The following is a 10,998-nucleotide window of genomic DNA, read 5'->3' on the forward strand; positions in this document are numbered from 1 at the left end:
ATATATATATATATATATATATATATATATATTTATATATATGAATTCACATGCACCCATTCAGCATGATGATTTGATTGATTGCTGTGCTCCTGTGACATCACTGGCAGTTTTATGTATGTCAGAGATGCAGCTGAATCCAGATTGGAGCGGATTGAAGGACTGTGTGTGTGTGGGAGAGCGCGTGTGTAAGGAAGAAAGTGAAGGAGAGACACTTGATACAGGTAAATACATGAAGAGATCAGATCTGGATCAACTCGAGAGTTTTAGAGCAGTCCGTGTAATGGAAAGATACATTACGCCACACACCAATCTGATTCCGTTCAATATCAATTTTTAGATTACATTTTATGTCAGGTCTCTGTAAAGATGCAGCCACTAAAATGTAATTATCAAATAGTTATGTAAACAAACAAACATATAAAGTCGTTCTTACTGGAGAAATGCTCTTCTGGCGACATGCCGCGTGCGCCCCCGAGAATTCACAAATAACGGTTCTTCGCGTTTTATTTATTTTTTTTTAATTCACGTGGTTCAGTACTTTCCCGTGGGGTTGCTGTGTGATTGTTTGTGTAAAATTGATCTTCAGCAGAATGTGGACGAGATTGAGCTCCAAATTATAATAATTGACGTGCGTCGCTGGCAGAAGAGGGATAAAAGGGTCTCAAAAGCAGTCGACAAAGCACTTGAAGGTAAGCCTGAAGAATCGCATGGATGTTGGTTAAACGCGAATGACAGTAAAGTCTTAAGGAATCTCCCGGTTTGGTTAGGTAATATAACGGAGAAGCAGGTGTGAGGTCGCCGCCTGTCTCGCTGGATTTTACACTGCTCGAAGAAGCATGAGCATCAGCGCTCAGTTCGCTCGCTGCGTCCCCGTTATCACGCTCGGCGCGGCGCTGTGATTGGCTGACGAATGTACGTCCGTCTGTGATTGGCTGATGTGCGATGTCGTCACAGAAACGCGTACCTGACCAAAGCCGCGTACTGATACAAACTGCGTGTAGCTTGACTAGCTTCACTCCCACAGGAACCAACATAGCGATACATTATTTACCTGTTAACACGCAGATTAAGATGTGTTGGGGACTTGTAAATTGCAGAGCTAAACTGCTAGTCTGACTAAATTTAATCAGATATGCGTAGAGAGAGCCGCTCATGATCAATGCATTGCTGGGTTAATTTGGGTACACTGGTTTGATTATTAGCTTGAGGACCTGGTGAGAAAGGATGAATGTGGTTTGGCAAAAGGAACCGGATTTGAACTGATGTTCCCTGGACCTAGGCTTACTGTTGAACTAATCATGGCCGATTACCTTTAGACAATGTAGTTTGTGAAAATTATTTAATATTTTAAATAATTTTAAAAAAAAATATTTGAAATGTTTGAAAAAACTTTAAGGTACATTTTAGTAATTAAGTATTAAAGCAATTTTTAATTACTAAAATATTTTAAAGTTTTATAATTATAAATTACAATTTTAATTAAGGTTTTTTTTTTTTTAAGCTTGAGGACCTGGTGAGAAAGGGAGGATGAATGTGGTTTGGCAAAATGAACCGGATTTGAACTGATGTTCCCCTGGACCTAAGCTTACTGTTGAACTAATCGTGGCCGATTACCTTTAGACAATGTAGTTTGTGAAAATTATTTAATATTTTAAATAATTTTAAAAAAAAATATTTGAAATGTTTGAAAAAACTTTAAGGTACATTTTAGTAATTAAGTATTAAAGCAATTTTTAATTACTAAAATATTTTAAAGTTTTATAATTATAAATTACAATTTTAATTAAGGTTTTTTTTTATTTTTAAGTCCTTTTTAATATTTAAAGAAATTTTACTCCCATCAATATTCATTTTAAAATGTTTTGCTTACCTGTCATAATACACTCAGGATCTAGTTTGATACTAAAACACATTTGAAGATTTTGTCTCCATTTCTAACTTCTCTAGTTGTTACAATGGACCTAAATAACCCCCTCTAGACCAACGGTATCCTACTATACCATTAAAGCAGTTTGCATCATACTTCAGGGGATAGAAAAGGTCTTTTGCATTTGCCAATCCCAAAGGTACTCACAAAGCAGTATCAAATTTATACAGTACATAATAAATACAAGCATAGCCAAACAGCTGCGAGAAACTATTCAAGTTTAGTAAGTCACCAAAAGCCCCAAAATTCCATAGACTCTGTATTAAGCCTCAAGATCCAGGGGGTATTAAAGGATCTTTTGCAATAAGGGCTTACATGCTGTTCTCTGGAGTTCCCTCAGCTGCAACAGCACAGGAGAAGTGTGTATGTAAATTCAGATGTTTTTCTTCTTCTTCTTTTGACTATGGCATGTGTCATCTAAAGTGACAACATTCTGGGAATATAGCTCTTTGTAATGAAAACAAATGGAATTATAAGGTTACTAAAATGAGAAGTTTATCTTGAATTTAACACGAATGAAAATGAAGCTGTGAAGGACAGACTAAAAGTGACGATACACAGGGCAACTTTTTTGAGCAATGTTGCTAGGGCACTTTCCCATTGAGAACGGGCTACAAATTTCCATCTGGATACTTTAGATGGGTCGTGGGCCCCGTGTCTCACCTGGTTGCCAGCTGACAGTAACATTGCTCAAAAAGTTGCCCCGTGTATCAACGCCTTTAGTCTTTACAGTGGCACGTGCTGTATAAAGGTCCTAGATAATGTACATTCAAAACTGGTTTACAGAGTTTTTGGCTACTAAAAGTGTTTTTGGAAAGATGTTTTGTCAGCTGAACAATCGGTGTGTTGTTGACAGTACAGTCCATTAAACACACTGTATTTCTATCCCTCACAGCCTGGTTTTCATACCTGCCAAAAACTGAATATGGCTCTAGCTCGATTTATTGAATTGAAAGATCTGCAAGAGCAGTACAGCCTAGCTGCCATGCATAAATAAGCAAAGCAGTTGTTAGTTAGAGACCTTGTTAAGTGAAGATAATGCCCTCTTGTGGGGAACACGTAGATTGGTGAAATCTGTTGTGTGTGACAGTTGAGGTTTAATTCCTACAGAAAGTTGACCAGTGAAACCGAAAACACCACCCATACACTCTTCCAGAAGTATGAATTTATTTATTAATTTAACTTAAATATCTGACAATTTATTTGCTTGAAATAGTGCATTAAAATGGAAAAAGCCTACCTGGGCATAACCAAACCTGAGACACAGACACATTATTTGACTAATATATATATATATATATATATATATGAATAAATAATAAATAATTAAATAAATAGCAATATGACAAATAAGTAATATCTTCAATAAATATGCCACATTGAATAAAACTTTTTAAATAAATAATGATTAAATAACTTGTGCAACACCAGCAAACTATATATCAGTGAATGTTGAGCTATTGAAAGAGCCATTTCCCTGTTGAACTCGTGAATATTAAATGATATGTCACTGGAGCAGGGGGTGACAGCTACATAAAGGTAAAGCTTGCAGCAGTGGGTATCTCTTACTGCACCAGCTTTTACTTTCCTAAGCAAGGCTTCACATTAGCGGAAACTGATTCTAGATCAGCATAGGTGTAATTTCTAACACCGTGTCTACACTGGACACGAGCGGCGCCGCACGACGTGACAAAATAAAATAGACCCTATTATTATCAGTGATGCTTGTCTACACTGGATGCGGCGCAATGCGACACAACAGATCCCCAATAGTAAGCTGCTGCCTCGTTCTATTTATGACGTACTGACACAATGTAGAAATGATTTGCAACGGTCGCTTTGTCGCGTCCAGTGTAGACACGGCGTGACAGGACGTCTGGTTCAGAGGTCTTGGTGAAGGTCTCCGTGCTTCTATTTATGACGTACTGACACAATGTAGAAATGATTTGCAACGGTCGCTTTGTCGCATCCAGTGTAGACACGGTGTGACAGGACGTCTGGTTCAGAGGTCTTGGTGAAGGTCTCCGTGCTCTGGCTTTTTGCTTTGCTCGTCTGGATGCCATGAGACCAGACGCTGGTAGCACTCCTGCCGCTGCTGGTCAGGGTCGATGTTCACCCACACACTTCCTGTCCATTTGAAGCCCCGAGTGACTAAGCAGTCGCCGTGGAGAGAGAATTCATCCAACTCTCCAACCCAACCTGACAGAAATAAATGGAAAAGAACAATGGTGAGTTAATTAATATTCATTATGCATACACTACCAGTCAAATGTATGGAATAATTACGATTTTTTGAATGTTTTAATGTTGAATGAAGTCTTCTTTCAAAAACATTCTTAAATCTTTTAACCCACAGTGTTACGCCTGGTGTTGCTATGTGGTTATGATATTTTGGTATGAGCTCAGACTGCTCCTTCAATGCAAGTCCATGGGATAATCAGGCAAAAATCTAATAATAATAAAAAATATAGTCACAAATACAGGAAATGGAGGTATATGAAAAAGAGAAACTCACCATTGCCATCTGAGAGGCGGTTGTACCACAGCAGAGCGGTTCCAGCTACAGGTTTGACCTTCAGATTGCCTTTATCACAGTACTGCTGAGAGAGATCACCTAAGACCTGAAACACACACACACACAGACCCCAAGTGAAGCTGCAGTAACATCAAGTGCCTAAGATGACTAATGGCATAATTCAAGACCGTCTTCCTGTTGCTGCCTGGTTGCTATGGCAACAGAGCTCACCTCCCCCAGTTGCCATAGAAACAGGACATGGCTCACCTCCTCCTCATACGTCCTGTTGTCAGCCACAGGGAAGCTGGTCTCTCCTCCTCCATCCGCCGAGTTCAGATGCAGCAAGACCGTCAGATACCTGTGAAACAGAAATACTTTTATTATGGCGTAACATTTTTAGAAGTCAAACAATAGATTCCAAATGTCTTGTACAGTAGATGTACCTGCATGCGACCTGTGTGGAGGCGGAGTTATTAGCTGCCAGGTGTGTGTGGGCACAGCTGCTGTCGTGATTGGTGAGGCTGCTGTCGTGGTGGGCGTGGCTGTACCCGCCCTGCTCATAACGGACTACTTCCATTGGCTCGCTGAGATCGACCAATGAGGACGGCAGTCGTGTTAAACGGGTCACTCTGGAGAAAAAATGTATAGTTTGTCTGTGCTTTTATTTAGATTAGATTAGATTCAACTTTATTGTCATTGTGCAGAGTAAAAGTACAGAGCCAATGAAATGCCGTTAGCACCTAACCAGAAGTGCAAATAGCAATGTATATATTTGCACGTGTTAAACTAGCTCTACTTTGTGTACTACATCTAGTACAAACATAAGTAGTCATTTAGCAGACTTTTACCCAAAGCAATGTAACAATGTAATGACTTAGAACAATCTTCGTCGGGTGACCTGCGATTAATGGGATAGTTCAGCCAAACATGAAAATTCTGTCATTTACTCACACTCATATATCATTACAATCCAGTATGAGTGTCTTTCTGCTACAGAACAAAACCTTTTCTTTTCTACAGAAACAACTGAAACATTCTTCAAAATGTACTCATTCTTATGTTGTTCCAATATTCAAACCAGTATGACTTGTGTGAAGCATTAAGGAAGATATTTTGAAACAATGAAAATCATTGAGGATTCAAAGAAAAAAAAAAAAAAGGTTCCAACTGGTTTTGTCCAATCAATTAAAGTCAATGAGTCCAAAACAAAACAAAACAAAAAAACAGAGCAAAACAAAACAAACAAAAAGTCTCAACTGTTTGGCATTACAATGAAAGTAAACAAAGCAAAAGGAACAAAACAAAACAAAATAATAAGGTCGATAAGGAAGGCAAAAAAAACCCCATTAGTTTTAATTAAAGTCAATGAGGAATCCAAAACAAAAACAAAAGCCAATGAGGAGTCAAAAAAACAAACAAAACAATGAAACTCAATAAGGAAGCTCAATACTCAATAAACAAATTAAAGTTTATAGTGATAAAAATGTAGAGACAGACCTTTTGCTGCTAATTGTTTATTATATTAATATTTTCTAGATTATAATTATGTATAATTCATATCATACATTAATATAATTAATTATATGAGTTAACAATTAATATTAAACTACATATAAATACAAGGTTCAGTATATAAAGCTTTCTAAACTGATGAAGCTTTTCTTTTGAGCTCCTAGTAATATAAATTAAGTTGAGTCACTTGCATTGATATAGTCAGTAGCTGCCTTCTCAAACTTTCACTGCAGCAGTGTTTATTCCTGCCTTGTAAATGTGTTTCAATTCATGCTATTTTTTCAAAACAATCTCTTCATCTTCAACAGAGAAGTGAATTGTGCTGACTCTCGCGAGGAGTCAATCAAGCCGATGCTTTCCATGTTGCGTGTGATTGGCTGTTTGCCGCACGTGTCACACTTTCAGGTGCACGCGCCTCACAAAATCTGGATCCAACCTGAGTTGGCAGAGAACGTTTATACCAAGCGTTGTGCAACAGATGATCCTGATCTAAACCGGGTTGGGTTTGTCAGGTGCATACTCAAACACTCAAAACTTACTCTGCAACTCTGAGTTTGTTCATCTCGCTTCGTGCTACAGGCCACTGAAAGCCCTACCTGTTTCTGATGCTCTTCAGCAGGTGGTGTGTGCCCTCTCCGAGATAAAGTCGAGTGTGTGTGCTTCTCTGCCTGACCTTGGCATGTCCGTCCAAACCTTGGCCAGCGCTGCCATACTGCAACACTCCACCACTGACGCGCTTAAACTCCTGCAGAGACAAAACTCCTGCAAACACACACCAGACACCACTCGAAATCAGCTACAGCTTCCATGTACCAATAACATCACATTCAGAAAGCTTATGCATCTATTTGGCCATTTAAAGGCAGGGTATGTGATTTTTCAAAAACACTTTAGAAAACTGATTCGGGCCGAATAGCAAAACAAACTTGTAGTCAATCAGCAATAAGGGGCGTGTCTACTCATCTCGTGATATTGTTGGAGAGAGCTTTCAGTGCATGGGACGGACATTAGCCGAGCTGAGCGACAGAAAGATAGAGATGGCAGATAAAAAACAAAAGAGGAAAACGTCTGCGGAACGATAAGGCAAGAAGTAGGACCCGTGTAAATATCGGATCAGCTTTCCAGCGCTGGAGAGAACTCAAGGAGCGGAGGCCTGCGATCGGACGCCGAGGTTGCTTTGTTTCTTCTGAATAGGTGAGTAACACCGTGTCTACAACAGCTAAAGTCTGCCTACACTGGACGCGATCAAACGACCGTTAAAAACCATTTGAAATTTGTGTCAGCACGTCATAAATAGAACCCGGCAGCAGTTTTCTGTCGGGGATTTGTTGCGCCGCACCACTCACGTCCGTAGACACGGTGTAACATTGGTTTTGCTTTGTTTCACAGAACTAATCGTTGCCTGGGTTGTGTACGTATATGTGGGGCGGAGCTATCAAAATAGGGGCAAGACCCTTTTGGGGTAGGGGCGTGTTTGTTTTGGTGATTTCAAATGTCAACATTGGCTACCAGAAATCACTTACTCTGCCTTTAAAGCAGAAAGTCATGAGGAAAATGTGTGTGGTGCAATACTAGTATATTGTGGGTGGTTGCTATGTGGTTGCTAAGATGTTTTGAATATTTTTAACGCATTTCCATGTGGTTGCTAGTGTGTTCTAAGTGGTTTCCTTCAGGTTCAGGTCAAATGAGCCCATTTACAAGTCTCTATGATATTCTGGTCTCTATAAATGGCTTGGACTCCTCCTTCATTGTAAGTCTTTGTAATTCATCAACAAGCCGCATTATTTGAGGTAGCAATCACGTCTGTAGCACAAATCTTAGATGGTGTGGGACAAGTTACATCTTTAGGGTTAGGGGTGTGTTTAAATCCTCAACATAAAGTATGTGCAACAGTAATAGCGATGATTGCCTCAGAAAACAGCACACGTAAAACATTACTGTTGATGCCAGTGTTACAATGAGCAAGGCGAGAAAAACAAGAATAGCATTTCTCTGTTTTTCTCCTTTATTCATGGGTCAGTGAGTCTTCACTCTTTCCCCTCCGGAACTGAACCACAGCGGGATGCTCTCCAGACAATAGAGCAGGGGGACCGGAAGAGGGGACGGTACCTCGGTTACACCGTATGCGACCGGATGTGTGTGTGTGTGTGTAACTCTCATATTAATGAGACTTTAATGAGTGACGATAGGATCCATCCGGAAGCTGCTAGAAAGCACTGCATGTTGTGTCACTGTGTCAGACCCACCACTCTCTCTCTCACAAACACACACACACACACACTTCACTTACCAGAAGGGCTGGTCTCCAACCCGGTGTGGATTTTCCGTAAATTGTATGAGCTCAGCCAAGATCCATCAGTCGAATGGGACAGACTCAAAATCTGCATCGGAACAGATGCTTTTAATTCTGGGAATGTTCATTTTTATTACTGTTTCTATCTCTCGGCTCTCTCCATATTCACTCAATATACCCAAAAATAGAATTCTGTCATCATTTCCTCACACTCATATTGTTCCAAACTGTATTATTTTCTTCCGTGCAACAACAAATGAGTTAAGCTTTCAAAGAAGCAATAAAAACTACAGTGTTTTGGGTAGGGCTGCAACTAACGATTATTTTGATAATCGATTAGTTGGCCGATTATTTTTTCGATTAATCGGATCTTCTTCATTCAGTAAAGATTTACTACCAAAACTGACTTTTTTGCAAAAGTGGAAGTGTTCGCGTGAATTTGTTACATTTACAGATAAGGATATGACCGTGAACTGAAAGTTTTTGCGCTGAGGACGAACATGCATCTGTCAAAGCGCCTGACAGGGCAAGCCATTACGCTAATGCAGGGGTGTCAAACTCAATTCCAGGAGGGCCGGAGCCCTGCAGAGTTTAGATTCAACCCTAATTAAACACACCTGATCCAACTAATCAAGTCCTTCAGGCTACTTTGAAAACTACATAGAATGTGTGTTGGAGAAGGGTTGGAACAAAACTCTGCAGGGCAAGAGGAATTGGAATCTCCAGGAATTGAGTTTGACACCCCTGCGCTAATGCATTAGGTTAAAGCTTAAAATAAAGAATTCTCAAGTTTTGGGCAGCTTGGATCACGTACTTCTCCCGCAGCATCTCATTCTGTTTCCTCCACTATTTTTAGATGCATTTTGTCCATAATGCGCTATTCAGTGCTGTAATTTGACGTGACCGGCTGAAGTTGGACGTTCACCGTGGGCAGACCTGACTAATCGATAATGAGAATCGTTGTCGATTATTTTCATTATCGATAGTAATCGATTTTATCGATTAGTTGTTGCAGCCCTAGTTTTGGGCAAAAATATATATGTACATATACAATGTATTTATATACACTGAAAGTAGGAGTGTGCAATAAAATAAAATAAAATTACGCGACACTAAAACCGCCAGTAGCTGTCAGCAAGTCCCTGTCTTAATGAGTGAATTATTGAATCATTCATTCAGACGATTCATTCAAAACAGTGGATTAATTTAGAAATGAAGCAAGTGACTATCTTTATGCATAGATCATTGAATCACTCACTCAAATGATTTGTTCAAAAACAGATTCAGTAATGAAACACTGCAGTGTTGCTCTGCTCCGACTTTGGAACTATTTTTGTTGGCGAAATAGAAAAAACAGACACTGTTGTGTCTAAAATTTAACTCACTCAATATTGACTTGTTGTTTGTTGAACTGTTGTATAAAATCAATCTCATTTGCAATTGCGCTCCCACACTAATATTCGGGAAAACGACACTCTTTTTTTGTGTGATATTACTAAACTGTCTTATCTTATAAATATTTAAAAAACGTCATACAAGGATATTTTACCTATATAACTTGAATTATATGGGCATTTCAACGGCATTCTAATAAGCTTCATCTACGTTAGTTTTTTGCGAAGTGAATGACATCCTCAATAATGTCAACTCACACATTGCTAAAACAACAATTACGATATTATCGTAGAAGATAAATATCACACACCCCTAACTGAAAGTCATTATCTCTGAAAATATTCCCGTCCACCACAACTCACACAGATTTGCAACAACGTGTGAGTAAAAAGCCGCGTTTCCACTGTCGGGCCAAAAGCGGGCATGCTAGTGCGTGCCGGGGCCAGTCGGGTTTCCACTGTCACTTCCGGGGCTTGATGGTGCCTCGTCGGTGCTTCCTCGGGGTCAATGGCCCGGGTTTTTTGGCCCGACGAAAACCTTGGGCCAAAGCGGGCCAGCTAGGGCTAAAGGAGTGGTTATGAACAAAGGCGGAGTTTCTCTGCGTCTGGAGAGCGTCAGCGCCGCGGATCATTTCATAAAGTTAACAGATAACACCAGCATTAAAGACTTTTAAAATAAGTTGAGCTCAAAACTCACTTTCAGACAGCAGTGAGTGTCTGAAATAACTTGATCCGATGTGGATTATGATCACCATACAAGGCAGAAATATTTATAAGCGATGCAAAAGACTATGCACGCTAGCCATTAACGTTACCATAGTAAACATGGTAAATACGACCGCTTGAAGAAATCAGACGTCAGTTATTCTCTAACACAATCGTGTATTTATTTAGTAACATATTTTATCGGTCATAAGTCTCGTCTCGAGAGTGTAGCTCCGCGTATGTCATAAAAATAATAATGTTTTTTGTTCGGGAGCTTTTATAAAAATATAGAAATGATCATTCTTTCTAAATGTAATGTATATAGGCACATATAATGTATATAATGACTACAAATAAACAGAAACAGACTCTACTGAATAAGTAGGTAGGCTATGTTCATACCGCTTTATTTCTGTGTGACTAATTTTCAATCCTGATAAATTAATTAATTATGATCAATGTATCACTTATTATTGTAAAACATTGATGCTTTTGGATTTAAATCTTTAACAAAGCATGCAAACAAACGGCCGCTTTTATCATGTTCGTTTTGTGATCGCGCTAGTTCCAGTGACTTATTTATTAGTTTTCTGATAACTTCTCTTTGTTGGTGAAATGATGGGGTTGCGTGACGTTGTTCCTGAGAGGC

At 39.3% G+C, this 10,998-nt stretch overlaps 2 protein-coding genes across 2 annotated transcripts in view; both read right to left on the minus strand.

Annotated features, from left to right (window-relative positions):
* Positions 1 to 889, minus strand: part of LOC107705668 (sodium- and chloride-dependent creatine transporter 1-like) — a 23,857-nt gene extending 22,968 nt beyond the window's left edge. The window contains exon 1 of the mRNA XM_016509058.1: positions 437 to 889. Coding sequence (XP_016364544.1) covers positions 437 to 461 — 25 coding nt within the window. The 5' untranslated portion in view covers positions 462 to 889. The remainder of the gene's footprint in view (positions 1 to 436) is intronic.
* Positions 890 to 3,854: 2,965 nt separating this feature from the next.
* LOC107705746 (transmembrane prolyl 4-hydroxylase-like) overlaps positions 3,855 to 10,998 on the minus strand; it is an 18,587-nt gene continuing 11,443 nt past the window's right edge. The window contains exons 4-9 of the mRNA XM_016509200.1: positions 8,248 to 8,338; positions 6,554 to 6,719; positions 4,889 to 5,074; positions 4,713 to 4,803; positions 4,446 to 4,551; positions 3,855 to 4,129 (exon numbers count right to left, since the gene is read on the minus strand). Of these exons, the coding sequence (XP_016364686.1) occupies positions 3,933 to 4,129; positions 4,446 to 4,551; positions 4,713 to 4,803; positions 4,889 to 5,074; positions 6,554 to 6,719; positions 8,248 to 8,338 (837 nt within the window). The 3' untranslated portion in view covers positions 3,855 to 3,932. The remainder of the gene's footprint in view (positions 4,130 to 4,445; positions 4,552 to 4,712; positions 4,804 to 4,888; positions 5,075 to 6,553; positions 6,720 to 8,247; positions 8,339 to 10,998) is intronic.

Source organism: Sinocyclocheilus rhinocerous, unplaced genomic scaffold, assembly GCF_001515625.1.
Source record: "Sinocyclocheilus rhinocerous isolate Xijiao unplaced genomic scaffold, SAMN03320098_v1.1 scaffold263, whole genome shotgun sequence".
Classification (NCBI taxonomy): Eukaryota; Metazoa; Chordata; class Actinopteri; order Cypriniformes; family Cyprinidae; genus Sinocyclocheilus; species Sinocyclocheilus rhinocerous.